Here is a 23134-nt window from a genome sequence, read left to right on the forward strand (position 1 = left end):
AATTCTATTCATCAACTTCCACAAGAAATATAAGCATTAAAATAATAATACGTTTATTTTATAGTCCTAGTTAAATTCTCTATCATCAATAATGTTTTTTTCATGATGATTGTATTTATTATTATTTGATTTCAGATTTGCTGTGTGCCCCTGATATCACTTTGAACCGTATTAGTTTGTTATAGTTCACCAATAAAGAAAATAGCACCTTTGTAAAATTAAACCACATTCAGAAATTGTCATAATTTCTTTGGTGGCAAAACAATGTTTATGTTTTAAAATTTTATTTAACCTTTATTTAACTAGGCAAGTCAGTTAAGAACAAATTCTTACTTAAGAAGAAATTCTTACTTACAATGACGGCCTACCGGGGAACAGTGGGTTAACTGCCTTGTTCAGGGGCATTAATGAATGCCCCCCCCCCAAAAAAAAGTACATGCGCTTGACTAGTATGTTTTACTAAAGGTCAAACATGTCCTTTTTATCATAGAATATTACTTTTTTTTAAATAAGTTAAGTTATGAGGTCCAAAAGGCTCAACTCCATTTGATGCACACAAAAAAAACATTTCAGACTCACTTGATAGAACACAAACAATTTATTTCAAATAAATAAGAGATACATACAGTGCATACTTTAAATGCAAATAAGGGAATGATGTTTTCTATTAAATGTTCAGTAGGTTTAAGGATTGAAAAACCAAGACGTTTACAGCACAAGCAGAAGCCAACTTTGTAAAAAGTAAAATAAAAGAATACTGCCATTTGTGATGTGCACAAGGAACAGAGTTTCAAATAGATTCATAATTAAGGCAGGTCACCCTCTTTATGCAATAGGTTCTAAAATATATTGAATAATCCAGATAGATCAAAGCAGGATTCATGGAATTGCTCTCCCAATTCTGAGTGTTCTGAGTGTGTGTAATCCATTTGCTCAATCCTATTTTGCAATGAAGAAGACGTCAGCCTACCACTCAAAAAGTACAGACAGAGTAATTACGTAGGAACATTTTTGCCAAAGTATACCACAATCTTCATAGAAATACATTTGGATGTTTATGTTCATCCTAGAAGAAAATGGTAGGTAGTTTATTGAGTTGCCTTCTGTAAAATGAAGTAAACATTTACAGCATGACAGATATGGCAGTTGTCATTTCACAAACTGTGTAATAATGGAAATGTACTGTGTGTGTGACCTAAAGGATGGTGTGATACAACAGACATGAGCAACATAGCACAGGAGACATCCTATATGTCAATATGTGCAAAGCAATGCGAGAGGAGAGTAGCTTTACCTTCAGGCTGACAAAATGAATAAGAAATGTCCCTGTCTTGGTCAGTATTCACAATCCAAACCACCATTACAGATCTGATTGACACAAAGTCTGTGGCATGGGAGGCCTATGTTAATGGGCTTTAAGTCCATGGTGAGGAGAACACAGCTCCCTCCTCTCCTTGGTTGGGAGTGACAGACAGTCAGTGCTTCATTTTTCATTTACCATTTCCTGTCCTCCTCCACGGACCAAATATGTAAATCCATCAGTCTGAAAACACAATCAATGGATGACTCACTCTGAACTGCGACAGGATATTTGCCTGTAAGTGGAGACGTTCAACATGTCCCCAAATAAATCTCCATCTGTACAACAATCAATTGTTCAATTTACTCTTGACAAACCATGTCTGAGACTAAATATAAAAATCAGTGCAATAGTTTTAGGTGAGCCTCCCCCAGAGCGGGACAACAGTAGGGGAAGGAGAAATGTGGGTTTGGGGCGGTGGTGGAGGGTGTGTGTGAGGGGTTTACAGTTCTGACTGGGCAGGTACCATTGTGGGAAGTGAGGGCGTCTCATGTGGTGGAGGTCTGTGTGACGCTCCTCTGGCTACTGGTGCTCTTGATAACGTAGGTGGAGGAGTTGCTTTTGCGGCTGGAGTCGTTGTCACGCTCGCAGTGGCACTGGGAGGACTTGAGGTAGCGGGCCGAGCAGCACACAAAGTTCTGCCTCAGGTCTGAGAACAGGTGGCCCGCAAAGCACATGTAGATCCACGGGTTACAGCAACTGTTCAGACTGGCCAGCAGCATGGAGATGATGAAGGGCATGGCTGGGGAAACAAGACACACACACACTTAGATTTTTATTGATTGCAAATTGCCAATACATTAGGACGTCCTGCAGCATTAGGATGTCCTGCAGCATTAGGATGTCCTGCAGCATTAGGACGTCCTGCAGCATTAGGACGTCCTGCAGCATTAGGACGTCCTGCAGCATTAGGGTGTCCTGCAGCATTAGGACGTCCTGCAGCATTAGGACGTCCTGCAGAATTAGAATGTCCTGCAGCATTAGGACGTCCTGCAGCATTAGGACGTCCTGCAGCATTAGAATGTCCTGCAGCATTAGGACGTCCTGCAGCATTAGGACGTCCTGTAGCATTAGGATGTCCTGCAGCATTAGGACGTCCTGCAGCATTAGGGTGTCCTGCAGCATTAGGACGTCCTGCAGCATTAGAATGTCCAGCAGCATTAGAATGTCCAGCAGCATTAGAATGTCCTGCAGCATTAGGTCGTCCTGCAGCATTAGAATGTCCTGCAGCATTAGGATGTCCTGCAGCATTAGAATGTCCTGCAGCATTAGGATGTCCTGCAGCATTAGGATGTCCTGCAGCATTAGGGTGTCCTGCAGCATTAGGATGTCCTGCAGCATTAGGATGTCCTGCAGCATTAGGGTGTCCTGCAGCATTAGGACGTCCTGCAGCATTAGGACGTCCTGCAGCATTAGGACGTCCTGCAGCATTAGGGTGTCCTGCAGCATTAGGACGTCCTGCAGCATTAGGACGTCCTGCAGAATTAGAATGTCCTGCAGCATTAGGACGTCCTGCAGCATTAGGACGTCCTGCAGCATTAGAATGTCCTGCAGCATTAGGACGTCCTGCAGCATTAGGACGTCCTGTAGCATTAGGATGTCCTGCAGCATTAGGATGTCCTGCAGCATTAGGGTGTCCTGCAGCATTAGGACGTCCTGCAGCATTAGAATGTCCAGCAGCATTAGAATGTCCAGCAGCATTAGAATGTCCTGCAGCATTAGGTCGTCCTGCAGCATTAGAATGTCCTGCAGCATTAGGATGTCCTGCAGCATTAGAATGTCCTGCAGCATTAGGATGTCCTGCAGCATTAGGGTTGTCCTGCAGCATTAGAATGTCCTGCAGCATTAGGACGTCCTGCAGCATTAGAATGTCCTGCAGCATTAGGATGTCCTGCAGCATTAGAATGTCCTGCAGCATTAGAATGTCCTGCAGCATTAGGACGTCCTGCAGCATTAGGGTGTCCTGCAGCATTAGAATGTCCTGCAGCATTAGGAAGTCCTGCAGCATTAGAATGTCCTGCAGCATTAGGATGTCCTGCAGCTAGTAAAGTAGGTACTCTGTAATTCCATTGCTTTGTAGCTTACTTTGAGCCACAAAATGACACAACCTAAATCTCAAAGGAACACAATGATGATAAATGAATGAATAACTCAATACATTTCCTCTCTCATATTCATAACCTTGCTCTTGGATAGATGTGAGGTAGGGAAGGATATGAATGAATGCATCTTGGCATTGGATCGATTATCTTTTCACTGAGGCATGACAGGTGGTTGAGTCCCAGAGACACCACAAGGGGCACTAAGCAGCAGTCAAACAGACAAACACATTCTAACACTTACACACAGCTTTTTTGATCTAACTCAGTTAGGCAAAGCCAGAGCTTCCGTGTTTGGAAGTATTTACCAGTAATAATAATGGTCCAAATGTAAATGAATGTTCTGTATATGCTACAGTACATTCAATATATACTGTATGCCATGTTAAATAGCATTCAGTATATTGGGCTCCTGAGGGGCGCATTGGTCTAAGACATTGCATCTCAGTGCTAGAGGTGTCACTACAGACACCCTGGTTCAAATCCAGGCTGTATCATAACTGGCTGTGATTGACAGACCCATAGGGCGGTGCACAATTGGCCCAGCATCATCCAGGTTTGGCTGGTGTAGGCAGTCATTGTAAATAAGAATTTGTTCTTAACTGACTTGCCTAGTTAAAAAAGATCATGTCTATAAAAAATGTTTTATGGCTTTGTAAAAGGTGGAGCTCGGGTGAGAATGGGGCCAAGATGTCATTTTAAGGAAGGAATTATGATGATAAATAACCTTTGGTAGATTAGCTCATGGTGCCGTTTACCAGGAGACAATCAATCACACTAAACTGGCAAATTAGAATCGTTCCCTTGATTCGTAAATCTGTTGTCAGGTGCTGTATTGACTGGTGGCCACGTTTTAGGCTCTTTAGCACATTCATAAAGGCTGACACAACATCAAACTATTTTATTTCCTCTTCTAAGAAAGACAATTATTTACAATCATCTGAGTTTAATATCAAGACTGCACTTCAGATGATTCACTGCCAGAGAAGCCAAGCAGTAGAATTCCAAAACAAGACTCTGTTTTGGCTCTCAGCCAACCACTGACCTGGCTATCCGATGCACTACGCTATTAATTCCTTGGAAGCTAGTACAATAACTCTCTATTTAGTATGTGATCACATGATTGTTTGAGTCGACACAACTGAAAAGGACTTCCGTGTTTTAATAAAAAGGCACATCTAACATGATATTTAATAACACTTTACTAAGGCCTCCACAGTGCTAGCTGTGCCCCTAGAGATTCTGAGTTTGAGTCCAGGCTCTGTCGCAGCTGTCTGTGACCGGAAGACCTATGGGGCGGTGCACAATTGGCCCGGCGTTGTCCGGGTTAGGAGAGGGTTTGGCCGGCAGAGATGTCTTTGTCCCATCATGTATGGTGTTTCCTCTGACATAGTGGTGCAGCTGGCTTCCAGGTTAAGTGGGCATTGTGTCAAGAAGCAGTGCGGCTTGGTTGGGTTGAGTTTCAGAGGATGCACGGCTCTCGACCTTTGCCTCTCCCGAGTCTGTACAGGAGTTGCAATTGGATACCATGAAATTGGAGGAGATAAGGGGGTAAAAAATAAAATAAATAAAAAACGTTACTTTTCGAATGACAATAACAATAATGAGGCTTGGTGTCTCAAAAGCTTCTTTAAATGCAGGGATGAGCACACCGTGGCCATGGTGACAAGGCAGACTTGTGGAGGAAATGAATATTCATTACATACTAAACCAGTGGTTCTTAACCCTGTTGGAGGTACTGAACCCCACCAGTTTCATATGCGCATTCACCGAACCCTTAATTGGAAAAATAAAATGTGATTTTTTTCAAATTCAAAACATAGGTATATATTTTACTGGTGCACAAAATGAACTGTGCGTCAACATCACTGTGTTCAAAGAACAAAATTATCAAAACATGATTTTCACACAAAAACAAAAACATAATAATGAATATTTGCTGCAAATCAGTGTGACTTCTGCTGTTGCCTTTCGGAGACCAGTTCAGAAATGCGCGGCTTCACCTTGGCAAGTGCCACTCTCATGTCATTTTCGCAACAAAGTCTGTTCCTTTTCTTTGTTTTTATGTCCAGCATCCTCGAAAAGGATTGCTTGCAAAGATATGTTGTAACAAACGGTATGAAAATCTCGAGAGCTTTCTTAGCAATAACAGGGTACGTTACCATTTGTTGACACCAAAATGTTGAAAGCGTTGTTGTTCTGAAGAGTTGCTGTTGAACCTGGCTCTGCTGAATTTCAATGATTTCATCGAGGTATTCATCATTGACATCTGTTGTCTCAACACTAAACGTGAACGGCTGTCTCACCCATGCTGGATATGACTCTCTTGTAGGGAAGTATCCGTCGAGAGACTTTGCAAGCTCATCTAAGTGCGTGGCAATTGCTTGCTTCAGTTTCGCGGGTGCAGAAATGTCTCCGATTCCAGATAAATCTTCGATCTTACTTACACAGTCGTCCAGCAGGGGAAAGTTGGCGAAGTTATCATTCTCTGTTCGTCGTTTCCATAACGGTAGCTTTTTTTGAAAAGCCTTCAGGTTTTCCTCCGCTTCGATGATGCTGACTCCACCGCCCTGCATCTTTTGATTGAGATGATTGAGAGCTGCGAAGATATATCAGCCATGTACGCTAAAATGAGAATGAATTCAGAATTTTTGTAGCAATCTGCATGACAATGTTGGTGCTCTTGCAAAAACAGGGCTAATTCCACACGCACGGCAAAAACACGATTCAGCACCTGTCCCCGGGATAACCACCAGCAACAAACCGATCCTCACAGCATCGTACGAAGTTGCTTACCTGATCGCAAAGCAAGGCAAACGACACACCATTGGTGAAAGGATCGGTTTATTGCTGGGTACAATGCCGAGAACAGGCAGAGTAGCCTTTTCATCGAATCTGGCTCTCTTCACCTTGAATTCAGCGAGCGTTGTGTTCTTGTATTTCCCATCTCCATGCAGCTTAAGGAAGTGTTCTTAGTTTTGCAGGTGCTAGACTAGAATTACTCATCTTGGCATTGCAAATCATCCGCAGGCGGGGCGTGTCATCATGAATCATATGAGTCGGATGTGTGTCTTGACCTCCGCCGAACCCCTGACACTGACTTACCGAACCCCTGGTGTTCGATCGAACCCAGGTTAAGAACCCCTGTACTAAACTGTTTATTAGACATACTGATTTTTATTTAAATAATAGTCCATTGTTACATGCTAGTATTTTTTACTGGTACAAACTTTTTGGGTGCGACCGCAGTATGTGACCTCCTGTGTTTGCGATCGGCAGGAATTTAGCTATGTGGGAATTGCTTGGAGGAACAGTGAATGGTGGCAATATCAGCTATCTTGATCTACACAGACGAGCTAAATTACTTTTAACAACTCTGTTTCCTGCATATCTGCAGTCTCTCTTACTATAGAATTTCTACCACAGAATGCTGATTGATGGAGTCACTGACCGTCAGCATCACACAGCAGAGCAGAGGGTGAGGCAACTTGGGGAGTATGAAGGCTGTACACTCAGGTATGGATGGGCATGGACACAACTCATAGATGGGATGCTGCAGATCAGCATCTGATAATCAATATTGAGACAACATAGGCAGCAAACTTTGTCTTGGTCAAAAAATGTTTACGGTTTAGCCAGTTTTCTTCATTATGTTGCCATTCAAAACAAATGACAATATAGTGCTAAACCCACAGGAACAAGCTCAAAATACCCACATGAAAAGAGACTATAGTACTGTAGTATTACTATATGTATATATTATACAGTGAGTGTACAAAACATTAAGAACACCTTCCTAATATTGAGTTGTACCCCCAGGAGGTCACATACATAGCTTTCACCTGCATTTCACTGTAAGGTCTGTTGTATTCGGCGCATGTGACAAATAACACTTGATTTCATTTGACTTGATTCACCTGGTTAGTCTATGTTTTGTACACTGTGTGTGTGTGTGTGTGATTATGTATTTACATGTGTGCACTCTAGAGTGTGTTTGTTTATATGAGTATGAGAAGGTAATCAAGTCCTAAATCCCTTCAATTTCAGCTATGGTACTGTTGTGTAGAAAGAGGGAAGAAGTACATGTCCACATGAAGCTTCAATCAATGATATTGCTGTGGGTTGCTGTGTTTGGGAATCATGTTTCTGCTGAGTTCACCCCTTTTCAGGGAAAGCAGGAAACAGAGAACTTGAACTTTTGTGTTTGCAGTTTGATTTTATTGCGAGAGTGGTGGAAAATTCTCTTATTTGAGCCCATCTCTGGGGAGCCAATGTATAACGGTTTTCGAGGAGGAAAAACACCACTGACAACCATTCTGTACTAAGGGATGTTTTCAATTTATAATTTAGCTTCTCTGTGGCAAGAAAAGGAAGCTACGGGCTATCTTAGCTCTATCAAGGGGTATGTCAAATAATCTGCTCTGTAATAAAGTGTCATGACTTAAATCCTACATTATAGTTTCATCAGAATAGTATTACAAGTGTGTCTTGATAGGTTGTTATCTGAATGTGAATAGGTGTAATGCTGACATCATTATCTGCCATGTTGGAGGTAATAGGCAGTGTGATGTGGTCCTTATCAAGCATTAGCAAAGTACTGCATGTGTTACTAATGGCCTCCTCGGTAATAGCCATTAGTCTGTACGGCTGTCTGGGCTCACTCTGCTGGCTGTGGTGCTGCTAGCTAATGGATACCTTATCTCTCCATAGCCACATGCAGCCAGGTTCTCTTCCATAATGGCTGCTTTCAAATTTATAAGCTACTTTGTTTCCATTTTAAAGCCAATATATTATGGATTTTCCAATTGTATTTTATGGAAACATATAGTGAAAATAAACTATTTGCACCATGTTGCATCCCATGCCGAATATGGCAATATAACTGCATTGGCCTTACTGCTGTTAGCCCATAGAAACTCAACAGATAAAAGATTCACTACATAGAACAACAGATAGTCTAACGTGCGCTCTGGGAGTCGGGAAGCAAGTTCAGGGAGTGAATCATTTAATCAATAAATGGAACATAATACAAAACAAGAAACACGAACAACGCACAGACATGAAACTGAAACAACAACACCTGGGCAAGGAACCAAAGGGAGTGACATAAATAGGGCAGGTAATCTAGGAGGTGATGGCTTCCAGGTGAATGTCATTAGGCGCTGATGCGTGTGACGATGGTGGCAGGTGTGCGCAATAATCAGCAGCCTGGTGACCTAGAGGCTGGAGAGGGAGCACACGTGACAGTACCCCCTACCTGGCACGGGGCTCCAGCCGCAGGACGCCAACCAAAGGGACGTTCCCGGGGAACAGGAGCGGAACGGTTGCCTCCGCTGAGGAGCAGAAACCTGACAAACCGGCTGAGGCGTGAGATCCCGATGACCCAGCTGAAAACTCCCTGGTTGCATCGGCTGAGGCACGGGAACCTTTTCACCCAGCTGAGGCATGGGAGCCTATCGATCCCACTAAGGTATGGAAACCTGTCGATCCAGCTGAGGCAGGGGAACCCGTCGAACCCGCCGAGGCATGGGAACCTGTCAAGCCAGCTGAAGCATGAGAGTCCGACGAACCGCCTGAGGCCTCCCTGGTAGCTCCGGTACTGACACCCGAACCCAACATCACCTCCAACACAAAAACAAAAAAAACACCCCCTGATGCTTCCCTCTGGTGAGGCATCATTCTGTAACGTGTGCGCTGGGAGTCGGGAAGCAAGTCCAGGGAGTGAATAATTTAATCAATAAACATAAGCACACGTGACATAGTCCAAAAATAAATCAAAGGGAAGTTGGTTTTAAGGTGTCTGTTCTATATAAGAAAGATCAGGTAATTATTATTTATTATTTTGCCCATACAAAATATTTGGGGGCACTAAACCACTTCCATATATACTGTACTTCCTTCAGATGAGTCTTGTAAAGGCTGGTGCAAAAAAAGTCTAATCTTTCCATCGAGTGGTCATATTCATCTGTAGGCCAAACCGTTCTGACGCTACAGATGTTTCCGTGACAAGAACGATTTTCGGGATGTCTCATGGTTTGACAAACACAGCTGTAGCTTGGCAACCTTCCAACGCATAAGGTTGAAGGCTGCCATTGGCGGATGTGGTGGATTGAGACGCAGCCCATGCAAAAACTGTTATCTCTACCTTAAACAGGTGGATTGAGACGCAGCCCATGCAAAAACTGTTATCTCTACCTTAAACAGGTGGATTGAGACGCAGCCCATGCAAAAACTGTTATCTCTACCTTAAACAGGTGGATTGAGACGCAGCCCATGCAAAAACTGTTATCTCTAGCTTAAACAGATGGATTTGGATTTTTTATTTTATTATGCTAATTATATTTCCATGGGGGAGTGGACATCTACTCTACTTTTAAAAAAAGATAACTTTGGCTGAGATTGTTATTTCTATAGTTTTCCATACACTTGTAATGCAAGATTGTTTGGGGATTCTAATAACTGTTTACCACCTCCTTTTATTTCCTGGTGTTTGTCTTGAAATGTTGGGAAATCATTTGTGATGCTGCTGCTGTGGGAATCAGAAGGGAACAGAACAGAAGAGAGCAGTTGTGTTGAATATTATCATTTGACCCTGCTGGTCATCTATGAACATTTGAACATCTTGTCCATGTTCTGTTATAATCTCCACCGGCACAGCCAGAAGAGGACTGGCCACCCCACATAGCCTGGTTCCTCTCTAGGTTTCTTCCTAGGTTCTGGCCTTTCTAGGGAGTTTTTCCTAGCCACCGTGCTTCTACATCCGCATTGCTTGCTGTTTGAGGTTTTATGGCTGGGTTTCTGTACAGCAATTTGAGATATCAGCTGATGTAAGAAGGGCTATATAAATACATTTGATTTGTTTGAATTTGATTTGAATACATAGTGCTGTGCTGTACCTCTGATGTATTTCCAATGGATGGATGGTCTCACTTTGATTTACCATGCTCCTTAGCTGTTTACAGCAATACAGCTCAAATGATATATTATCCCTCTTCAAAGGATAGAACATAAACAACATGGCAACCCCAAACAGTAGGCCATCTACTGTATTTAGTTCAGTGCAGATTGTCCAATCTCCCTCCCCTGCATACCAGAATCTGAATGTGGATAGGCCTGGCTAATGGGATACAGTATGTAAAGTGTGATTGATAAAGTGTGCCAATAATTACATATAGAGGGTTGGAGGATTCTAAATTAAAACCAAAAGCCACCTCATGGGTCTCCCGGAGGCAGCCAGCACAGGTATTGAACCTCCATCTATAGCAATGCATTTTGAACTGAAATGCAGTATCTTAGACAGCTGCGCCACTCGAGAGGCCCCATCCATAATGTATCAAAATACAGAGAGATGTTGGCTTATATTCAGTCAACACACATATTTTAAGAATATCATGGAATATAATTGAACATTTTTGTTTCTCCATGCTTGTCTCAGAGAAATGCGAAACGGTACTGAAATAGTCACCACAGCGGGTAGGCTATATATAACAATATTTGAGATTATTTTGGGTTTTTTTAAACGACAGTGAGTGATTGTAATCTGAATAGGCCAAAATAATATTTATAAAGTCCAAAATATAGCCCTGCTAATAGCCATAATGGCGATGTACAACGTGACCATGTGTGTTTGAAAGAGTATTTTCCAGTAAGCAACCATTTGTTAACCTTCATTAGACAACATTGTTCTGATATTTCTCTAATTCCGTGATATTCACATAGTAATTCGTTATGGATCCATAACTAAATAAACATTGGCATTTTGAAAGAGTATTTGTATCATTATTTTATTAACGAAAGCATAAATATGATGATGAAGAAATACAGTACTGTACAGTATATGTTTTGCCATTTGTATAATAAAGCATTAAAGGATTTTGAAGATATAAGCCACCTGCATTTATTTATTAGGCTGTAGCAGAACAGCATAATGGTCCAGACGGCCCTTGCCGTGCCTAGTGAGGAGTTGGTCAAGTTATGTTGTCAGAAGAGGAATAGAAATGTCAGGGTGAACCGACGACCTGATGAACCCACCAGGTATGTTGACTCTGCCTTTCGGAGGTGGAGTTCCAGAGCTCACAGGTGTACCTGGCAGGGATCCTCGCCCTCTTCAACGCGTCATTCTCTGCCTGACTCTATGCTGATGCCGCCTGACTCTATGCTGATGCCGCCTGACTCTATGCTGATGCCGCCTGACTCTATGCTGATGCCGCCTGACTCTATGCTGATGCCGCCTGGCTCTATGCTGATGCCGCCTGACTCTATGCTGATGCCGCCTGACTCTATGCTGATGCTGGCTCTATGCTGATGCCGCCTGACTCTATGCTGATGCCGCCTGACTCTATGCTGATGCCGCCTGACTCTATGCTGATGCCGCCTGACTCTATGCTGATGCCGCCTGACTCTATGCTGATGCCGCCTGGCTCTATGCTGATGCCGCCTGCTCTATGCTGATGCCGCTCCTGACTCTATGCTGATGCCGCCTGACTCTGACTCTATGCTGATGCCGCCTGACTCTATGCTGATGCCGCCTGACTCTATGCTGATGCCGCCTGGCTCTATGCTGATGCCGCCTGCTGCTCTATGCTGATGCCGCCTGGCTCTATGCTGATGCCGCCTGGCTCTATGCTGATGCCGCCTGGCTCTATGCTGATGCCGCCTGGCTCTATGCTGATGCCGCCTGGCTCTATGCTGATGCCGCCTGACTCTATGCTGATGCCGCCTGACTCTATGCTGATGCCGCCTGGCTCTATGCTGATGCCGCCTGACTCTATGCTGATGCCGCCTGGCTCTATGCTGATGCCGCCTGGCTCTATGCTGATGCCGCCTGACTCTATGCTGATGCCGCCTGGCTCTATGCTGATGCCGCCTGGCTCTATGCTGATGCCGCCTGACTCTATGCTGATGCCGCCTGGCTCTATGCTGATGCCGCCTGACTCTATGCTGATGCCGCCTGACTCTATGCTGATGCCGCCTGGCTCTATGCTGATGCCGCCTGACTCTATGCTGATGCCGCCTGGCTCTATGCTGATGCCGCCTGGCTCTATGCTGATGCCGCCTGACTCTATGCTGATGCCGCCTGGCTCTATGCTGATGCCGCCTGACTCTATGCTGATGCCGCCTGACTCTATGCTGATGCCGCCTGGCTCTATGCTGATGCCGCCTGACTCTATGCTGATGCCGCCTGGCTCTATGCTGATGCCGCCTGACTCTATGCTGATGCCGCCTGACTCTATGCTGATGCCGCCTGACTCTATGCTGATGCCGCCTGACTCTATGCTGATGCCGCCTGACTCTATGCTGATGCCGCCTGGCTCTCTGATGCTGATGACTCTATGCTGATGCCGCCTGACTCTATGCTGATGCCGCCTGACTCTATGCTGATGCCGCCTGACTCTATGCTGATGCCGCCTGACTCTATGCTGATGCCGCCTGACTCTATGCTGATGCCGCCTGACTCTATGCTGATGCCGCCTGACTCTATGCTGATGCCGCCTGACTCTATGCTGATGCCGCCTGACTCTATGCTGATGCCGCCTGACTCTATGCTGATGCCGCCTGACTCTATGCTGATGCCGCATGACTCTATGCTGATGCCGCCTGACTCTATGCTGATGCCGCCTGACTCTATGCTGATGCCGCCTGGCTCTATGCTGCTCTATGCTGATGCCGCCTGGCTCTATGCTGATGCCGCCTGGCTCTATGCTGATGCCGCCTGACTCTATGCTGATGCCGCCTGACTCTATGCTGATGCCGCCTGGCTCTATGCTGATGCCGCCTGACTCTATGCTGATGCCGCCTGGCTCTATGCTGATGCCGCCTGGCTCTATGCTGATGCCGCCTGGCTCTATGCTGATGCCGCCTGACTCTATGCTGATGCCGCCTGGCTCTATGCTGATGCCGCCTGACTCTATGCTGATGCCGCCTGGCTCTATGCTGATGCCGCCTGACTCTATGCTGATGCCGCCTGACTCTATGCTGATGCCGCCTGACTCTATGCTGATGCCGCCTGACTCTATGCTGATGCCGCCTGGCTCTATGCTGATGCCGCCTGGCTCTATGCTGATGCCGCCTGGCTCTGGACCAATGCATCAGCTATCGCCCTTATCTCTGCCCTCAGATAATGTTTATCTTTCTGCTGGTCTGTCTTCAATGACTCGATCTCGGTCTTCAAAGTTTGAATCTGATCCATGTGCACCTTTATCAGATGAGCAGAATGCTACTGCCCTGAGCCCCCTTCGATTACAGTGGCCTATGATAGAAACGGTTGATCAATTAAGAATTAAAAGTGACTCCAACAAAATTTTAAGAATCTAACAAAACGAGCCGTTTTCTTGGCAACCAAGTGTTTTTTCGGTACGGTCCGTTGTCCAGCCGTTTGCTACCCAGTGGGGCGGGGTGGGGGTCCACCACCCCTCCCCCTCCCTTCCTCCTCCCCATTTCCCCATGGGGTAGGTCCGTCTTCTGTGCACGGCTCTGTGGCCCATCCCATGCCCTCTGCCCTCGTGCCTTGAACCTTGCCCGCCCATACATAATTCTAAATTAATAATAATAATCGCTTTGTTTAAAAAATAACAATATTTTGGAGATTTTGTTTTCAAATAATGTAAAATGAGTGAGAAAAAGGCCATTCTTGAACTTGGGGTGAGATATTGTTACTAATTTGCAAATAAAGCCAGCTTGTTATTTAGAATGATTTATTTCTGTTTTTAGAGGGAGAGAAACCAAAAACCTTACAGTCAGCCTTAATCTCCCAGTCAAGGACAGCACCGCGATTGAACCAGCATGTGTAGCAACATAGCTTCCACTGCAATGCAGTGTCTCAGACCTTTGCGCCACTAAGGCACTGTACTGTACAACATGACTGGTTGGGAGTAGGCTACAGTACTACAGAGACACAGTCACACCTTGGGACCCAAAGCATCAGTGCTCTAACTCCCCCTTGTGCTGGTCTGGAGCAATGAAGTAGTGACGCAGGGTATTGTACTAAACCACAAATGAAGTCCCACAGCGTAAATTGCAAAACCTTTAGTGGAGCAACCACATTATTGGCTAATGGGGAGGCTATTTTCTAGGGGTGTAGGGTGGAAGCACGGATCTTTACAGGAAGCAGACAGACAGGAATTCCCTGTTACGCGGAGACCGTTACTACCCTACACCCCTAAAGAAGAGCCTCCAAATTAGCCAATACAGTCGCATACACATAATTTGTACTACACAAAGTGACTATGACAAACAAGCCGACTATCTGGATGAGCGTTTCAGACAACGGGGTTACCCAGAGGAATGGCTGCATGACGCAAGGGAACGTTAGAAAAATAAGACCCAGGATGACAGCCTCACGCCCAAACCGCCCCGCCCTCCCAACCAAAGTGTTCAATACTTCCTTCAATACTCCCCACTTGGTAAACAGTTCGATCACATCATTAAAAAACACTGGCACATCTTGAGCACTGATCCACAACTGGAAAAGATGTTTAAAGAACCATGCACACAACATAATTCAATGGGTGGTGAGGTATGATCTTCCACCTGTGCCACGTAGTACCTTTCTTAACAATGTGCCCAGTGGTGGTTCTAGCTTCTATGGCTCCCAGGGTGAACCACCCTTCAGCCCCCCACCAACAACAAAGCACCAGTGTGCAGTAACTGTCATTTGTATTCAGACATTTGGAACAACACAAATAATTAATCATAACATTTAAAACTATATAAATATAAAAATATATACAAAAATAAGACTCGTAAATATTAAACAGAAGTAACAAAGACAAATAGAAACAAATTCCCAAATTCCCCACCCATTCCCCAACACTGTCAACCAAGAGTCAAGACTAAACCAATTCACCTTGGTGGTGTGCAGACTGGTTTTATATTATTCTTAACAATTTCGCACAACCCAGAAAAAATGCAACAATATGTCTGTGAACAATATTATGAATGAATTGTGGATTATTTGGTATCATTTCGTAGTGTGACTGATTTTGCTAATTGCATTAGTACTGTACAAAATTAGAGGTGCACTATTTCATAGATTCCGCGCTCCCCCTACCTCAGGCTTCCAGTGGGGAGACCTAAGGTTAACCTTGGTGTAATGTGTATGCCTTCCGGACAGCTATTATAGGCCAATTTGGTTGGAAAGTAATGTAAACAAAAATGGCATGCAAAACTCGAACTGCCAGCGGCGACCTGTCATTCAGGGCAGAGCCCCACCGGTTTCGAGCTCCACATTTTTAACAAAAATAAATAAAGTACAATTTGGGCTTGCCTGTTTTGCATGTTATTTTGGCATTAATATGTGTCACATATCAGTTTGAAAACAATGTAAAATATATATATATATTGTTGAATTAATAAAGCTGCACACAAACGTGGTCTCTTTTCTGTTTACTTGAATAAGGCAGCTCCAAAATGTAGGTGTTTCAGCCTAGCTCAGTGCTTTCTGTGGTTGTGGTGGGGCAAACCAGCAGAAAATACGGAGAGTTGTGTCGTGATTGGCTCTGTCACGCCTGCTCACGCTCTTCGCCCCCTTGTCACGCGCATCAGTGATTTATTAGACTCACCTGGACTCAATCACATGTTTATTATCTCCCCTATATTTGTCAGTTCCCTGCTCTGTTCCCCTCTACTGCATTAATTGTCTTATGTCGGTATTACCCGGTTCTGACGCTGTTCCTGTCCTGTTCCATGTCTGTTCCTAATTAAATGTTGACTCCCCGTACCTGCTTCTCTACTCTAGTGTCAGTCCTCACAGGCTCAGTGTTCTGTCACACATGGGGACACTATGTCACCTCAAAAATTCAAGCCCCATTGGGTGCTGCCATAGAGTTACATTAGAAGTACCCAACCAAGAAGGCCTAAGGTCATTGGCCCCAGATAAAATGACATCAAATCATGTTTTATCTACATTAGCTTTGATTGGACTGATCATGTCAACATCATACTTTAAAAATCTTAGCTATCAGTCATCATCATGAATTAAGTCGACAATCTACTGGCAAATCATTTTTAATCCTTGTCATATGAAGATAAATAATTAATAGAAATTATAGATCAAATGTATCGGTGCTCATTGGCCATTGGACATAAACATTAACACACAACAAGTAGGAAATCGCAACTTCAACAATGCGTGGTTTGGAAGGAATCAGTGGCTAACTGCAAGCATTGCAAAGCAATCACTAGGCTGCTGTTCAGTGGAGTGGCTGTGTGGTCCCAAGTCTAAGATTAAGGGTCTCTTTTCCTAGTTTAAAATTATAAACATTCAACATTGGCCATGCTGTCAATGAAGCATGATTTGTGCTGCACTCAAAACAACTGTTAACTCAAAATTAGTGAGTTCAATATAACTGAGAACTCTGGGAAAAACGAGCCACGACTGGAAAAATACGTTTTAAACTTTTTTTAAAAACTTGGAATTGTAAATTGGGAACTCGGGCCTCTTTCTAGAGCTATGACCTGAAGATCACTGACGTCATCATGATTCAAACTTTTTTTCTGCGAGTTCCCAGTTCTCCTGAAAGCACCATAAATCCAGAGAATGCCAGGCTTTGATGACAAAGTTTGATGACAAAATTTGCCCACAAAAGGACAACCGCACCACCACCTTCCTGTTCAAGTGAGCACAGCACAACAAGGTAGGTCCAAAAATGTATTGTATGCTTCTGCATAAATTATGTAATATGCCAGAGGGATATGTATACTGTAGTTAAGAAAGTAACACTTGGTCTATGTTATGTAGTAAGCTGTTAGTAGCCCATGTGCCTCACTCTAATAATTTGGTTTATTTTCACCTCTTAAAATGTTGCTTACTGTTCTGACTTGGTGGTGCACATGTAGCCTATAACCTGTTTTTGAGAAATGTAATCATCAAATCAAATCAAATTTTATTGGTCACATAAACATGGTTAGCAGATGTTAATGTGAGTGTAGCGAAATGCTTGTGCTTCTAGTTCCGACCATGCAGTAATATCTAACAAGTAATCTAACAATTTCACAACAACTAGCTTTTACACACAAGTGTAAAGGAATTAATAAGAATATGTACATATCAATATATGGATGAGTGATGGCCAAACGGCATAGGCAAGATGAGAATATTGTAAGAGCTTTCATTGTTTGCTTATATGCCCCATTATTTATCTTATGGTTCTGACTTGGTGTACAGGGAGAACACTGTAAGAACGGCCCATGTTCTGAATTATTTTGCTGTTCATTTCAAAAGTGTTGAACAAATAGTTATATTGACTATGTCTGTCCTAGCTCTCTCATTAATCAAAATTACGGATTTCCTCTTATTCGCTTTTCGTCCCCTTATGCCATAGTTTGTACATCTCAATTGTCAGTAGAAACCACATTTGTTTAAGCAAGTCAGCCATATCAGCTATGTTTTTTTTAAAGACAGTAAATGAGGCTGAATGAACTGTTTCGCTGCCAGACAAAGCTCTGCTGATAGCCAGGTGTAGCAGTGGTAAGGTTCATTTGCAACATGGCATTTTGGTTGGCTGGGGGAATATAATGACATGCTGCGAAATTATCTAAGCTTACGTTGTCATTTTATCCACTGCCTGTGTGGGCAGCCGCCAGTGACACAAGTTAGCATTCCTCCATCTGGACAAAGCATCACTCCTTCGCCTTTCCGCCAATTACCAACCAAGGCAAATCGTTCCTTTCGTCCAGGACCAGGCCAGTCCTCAAACAACAGGTCGGAGGGCTCTCGCCCAATTCTGGCTGCCACAAATGGTGGGTCTGGGACAGTAGGGGACCGGCCCAATGAGGCCACAGTGGGCTCATCAGAAGTCCCGGGTTTATCCTTCACGCAACCAGAAGAGGGAGCAAACATTATGAAACTTCTAGTAGCCTCAGCCTATGGAATTCCCAGACCCAAACTGCCATACTTTGAAAACGGAAAGGAGAGTGAATTTGTCCTTTTGGAAAAGGCATTGGAGAGTCTACTGGGTATTCACGGTCATCTGTCAGATGGGAGAGTGGGCCATTCAGTTACTGTTAATAGTTATTACCGCGGAGCGCGGCTTGGAGCGCAGCTTCAAACATATTGTGTAATGTGAATTGTCAATGATCACCGCCCTACTACGGATCCCCATAGGCCAATTATGCAATCGATATGGTTCATGTGTATTGAAATTAATTGTACACGAAGACAATTGAAAGAGTGAAATGAGAAACGGCATTGTTTGCTAAATGATTGACTTTGATCATGGGGATTATAGATTGTATAACCATTCACTGTTCGTATTCTTTCATGATTTATGATAAATAGTTACGAGCCTAAATGACTCGCGGATGATTACAATTGACTTCTTAATGAACTGGACTGTTGCATTCCCTAACTTATGTTAATAATGACTGATATGATTTGATCTTTGATTATGAATTTGATTGGATACATGTTATTTGTTTCCTTTGTGATGCAGCACAGACTACTCAGTAAATATACCACTTTATGGTTAAAGGAATTCCTGCCTCAGTCTCATCCATTCCTCTGTCACCTGACACGTGACCACCTGATCACCTTCACTGTCAGTCATCATACATGTCCAGCTACCCACACAGATTCCAATAGTGGGCGGCTACTCCATATGATGCGTCTAATCTTACAATGGCATACATCCTCTGATGTTCCTCAGGTTGGCCAACATTTCCTGGGTAAAAGTGCAGTGTCCAATATTGTGCGAATTTCATTTGACTGTCAATGGCAAAGGTTGTATAGTGTATATTTGTATATTTGTATTATCATCGAGGCTATTTGCTATTTGTAATTATTAAAGTATTTACGTACACCATTACTGGAGCTGTGGGCTGCTCCGGTGCGCAGAATGCCGAAGTCTGATAAATAATACTACACCGCATGCAACATTACGCACGCCGTATGATAAACCCCAAGGCAGAATACGTTCTGAGCGTTTTAAATTAACCATGGACATGCATTGTGGTTTAACTTTAAAATGTACATGTTAATAATTGCTTCAGTCTAGAATTGCGAAGCCCATCGTTAAAGTAGCTCCTGTTACGCACATAATCTCACCACACTGCATTTTAATGGTTCTTTTCGAGGTGGAGTTTAAATTTACCTTCCCGGGGCGCCGCTGGATCCCAAGCCGTCCACATCTGCACGGTGAAGAAAGGTGTCCAGCAAACAATATACGCCAGGACTATGACAAATGTCATTTTAACGGTGGTTATCTTCGCTTTGGAGATGAGCTTTACACTGCTCACCCGGGTGAGCGCATGGCCTTTCGAAGTCTTCGGGGTGAGGCTTATGCACTGCTCCCTCTTGGTTTTCATTCTAAAGTTTTGCCAGATCTTAAAGCTTATTAGCCCATAGCATAGGCTCAGGATGGCCACTGGTATGATGTAGATGGTAAGGCTAATCCAAGTTATATACGCTTTGGCACCCCAGGGCTCAACGAAGTCACCCCAGCAGTCATACACTCCGGCTCCAACGTCCTTCAGAGAAAATATGTACATTTGTGGGCTGCTGAACAATAGGCTGAGGACCCACGATATAATCACATAGAAGCGATCCTTTCTCTTGTGCAGAGACCGAAGCGGCTGACAAATCGCCAAACACCTGTCTACTGACATCAAAACAAGCACATAGGTAGAGGCGAACATTCCGACGATTTGAAGGTATTTCACCAACCTGCACAGGATATCGGGTCCATAGAAACGGAAAGTAATGTCCCAGATAAGTTGTGGCAGGACCTGAAATATAGCCACCACCAGATCCGCGATGCTGAGGTGTTTCATGAAGTAGTACATTCGGGACTGGGTGTGCTTGGTGGTGTGGATGGCCACCAGAACGCACAGGTTCCCAGCCAGGGCAAGGAACAGGACCAGGGCGAGCACGGTCACCTCCACTTTAGCCACCTCGTCGTTCCGTTTCAGGGGGTTAGTCTGATTTCCCCCGGTGAACCCGTTGCCAGGGGTTGAGTTCCTCCAGGATTTGTTGAATGACCAAAAGTCCTGCTCATTTAATATGGTACTTTCCATTGTGTTGATCGTATCCTCTGCCAGTCCTCGTGCGACGCCCAAAATGCAATTGCAGCAATGTTCAGCCACCGTTAAACAGTGGAGGGTTGTTTTAAAGTACCGCGTATTCTTTGGCTCTTCGTCTAACAGGTGGCAAGGCAAAGCGTCCTAGTGTGGAGCTGTGTTGTTACCCTTTACGCACGTGGGAAAATGTCATCGCAATTTTGCGCTGAAGCCTTATTTCTTATTCATATCCGAATAGGATCAGACACTGAAGGAGAGGAAATAGAGGAAACACATAAAAACCTTGTTTTCATTCAAAACAATTAAATTATATAATACCAAATTGAAGGGGCAATCTGAGATTGGTGCATCCATTTTTGTCAGTTAAAATGAAAGCGGTTTGGCTACCCGTGGCTCCTAAGAATACACTTTATACATGCCTCATGAGCTTAGTTCAACTGTCGAAACCCATCAGAACCCAAAATATATGCTCATTTAATTGTAAACAAACATTTTACAGTAAAAAAAATATGGTTCAAACTATCATTCTGATAGCATGGAAGGTCTTTGTATTCATAGCTCTGTCTGCTTTGTTATTGTTTGAAATGTAGATAGCCCCTTTTAAACGAAAAAGGAATAGAACCAAATAATATGATTTAAGAAATTATTGATAGAGGCTCACCAATGTGTAACACATTGTCTATGCATATTCTTCAGACATCCAAATTATAATTGAACATAGCCTACAAGTAATAAATCGCCTATTATGATGTGTTTTCCTAATGTAAATGTAGACTACTTACATGTGAATCTGCTTTACCCTCTGTCTTGTAAATAGAATACTGCAACGTCACAGTGTTTTCCTTTTCATAAACCAGTGAGCCTCCCTCACTAGTAGCGATCGGAATGGCCAGTATCATGATATTTATACCACTGGTATCCCTGGCCAAGATGACACACGAGAAATGGATTTACACGTTATTTCCACTAGGTGTCCATGTGCGCCACTCTTATAGATGATGGCCTCGTACTGAACAATTCACTCCATCTGAAATGAAAACTGTCCTATTTCCGAAAACGAAGTGGTCATCATCATCATCATTTACCCTAGTCGACTAAAATCATATAATGACAAACATAACGAACAATCATTATTAAATGGCTAATTAAATAACTTCACACTAGAGATGAAATATATGGACACTAGCTTTACAGTCGACAGCAGTCGATTTGGCTACAATAAAGCCAATCTGTAAATAGCACACCCCACTACCTCATCCCCATATTATTACTTACCCTCTTGCTCTTTTTCACCCCAGTATCTCTACTTGCAAGTCATCATCATCTGCACATCTATCACTTCATTATTAATGCTAAATTGTAATTATTTTAGCCTCTATGGCCTATTTATTGCCTACCTCCCTACTCTTCTACATTTGCACACACTGTACATAGATTTTTCTATTTAAATGTTATTTTGTGTTATTGACTGTATGTCTGTTTATGTGTAACTCTGTGTTGTTGTTTTTTTCACACTACTTTTGCTTTATCTTGGCCAGGTCACAGTTGTAAATGAGAACTTGTTCTCAACTGGCCTACCTGGTTAAATAAAGGTGAAATATTTTTTTAAATAAAAAATGGCATGTCTAGTGCAACTTTCCATTTAATTCCATGAATGCCTCTGAAACAATTGTGGAAAAAATGTTATCCCACTGAGCACACATGTTGAATCAATGAAATTATGTAGAATAGTAGAATAGAAGTTTAATTTTTGCCCCAATTTGTGCCCCAGTTGGTTCTTTCCATCGGCAGCCTGCTGCTCAAGGTAGATTATTAGGTAGATTATTAGATTATTGATCGAATTTAGGATGGTTGTAAATACAAATGTTGACTACATCCATGCCATGCATAACCTTGAAATGGCATATTTGTCTCATTGATGATGTTTTAGAAAGCCTTTCGGCACAGAAATCTAAATCAAATCAAATCAAATTTATTTATATAGCCCTTCGTACATCAGCTGATATCTCAAAGGGCTGTACAGAAACCCAGCCTAAAACCCCAAACAGCAAGCAATGCAGGTGTAGAAGCACGGTGGCTAGGAAAAACTCCCTAGAAAGGCCAAAACTACCCCAGCCACTGAAAGGAATGAGCTCGCCTGCATCCGAGTCCCCCGGGCCAGTAGACAAACTTCTTCTGAATTCTAAAAGTCAACAAGTTCCCAAAACGAGCCATAAGAAGAACTAAGAAGTATGGGGTTGCTGGATGATTATTGAGGAAGAAGTCGGCCTATGAGATACTATGCAGATAGCCTTAGAAGAGATTACTATGTGTGGACTGACTTGTCTTGGCCTAATCTTAGAACATTATTAGAGGCCTAGTTACTGCTCCTTTGCTTCCTGACTGCAGGTCAATCGGCCCACACGCTGATCTTACATGCCATAGTTTCGACACTGCTGCTGCTTTTTATGTCACACACATTAGTTTAAAACATGGCAAAGGTTAAAGGGGCTTATTTTAATAATTAGTGAATGGTGTCGCATAACAGAACAAAATTAGGAGATCTCCATTATAGATCACTTATAAGCAGTTGAACTGGCAGCCGTTTTGCACTATTTCTCACTATGGTTTAAGTCATCAATCTTGCAAGATGGCAACATTTGATTAATGTAGTAGTTTTTTA

General features: G+C 43.3%; 1 protein-coding gene across 1 annotated transcript; it reads right to left on the reverse strand.

The window, feature by feature from the left end:
- Positions 1-564: 564 nt before the first annotated feature.
- On the reverse strand, positions 565-21359 carry LOC118400337 (isotocin receptor-like). The gene is made up of 3 exons (XM_035797054.2): positions 21255-21359; positions 19548-20719; positions 565-2102 (listed from the first exon to the last, which is right to left on the reverse strand). The coding sequence occupies exons 2-3, from the start codon at positions 20467-20469 to the stop codon at positions 1849-1851; spliced, it is 1176 nt and encodes a 391-aa protein (XP_035652947.1). The 5' UTR covers positions 20470-20719; positions 21255-21359; the 3' UTR covers positions 565-1848.
- Between the last annotated feature and the right edge of the window lie 1775 nt (positions 21360-23134).

This window comes from Oncorhynchus keta, chromosome 21 (genome assembly GCF_023373465.1).
Source record: "Oncorhynchus keta strain PuntledgeMale-10-30-2019 chromosome 21, Oket_V2, whole genome shotgun sequence".
Lineage (NCBI taxonomy): Eukaryota > Metazoa > Chordata > Actinopteri > Salmoniformes > Salmonidae > Oncorhynchus > Oncorhynchus keta.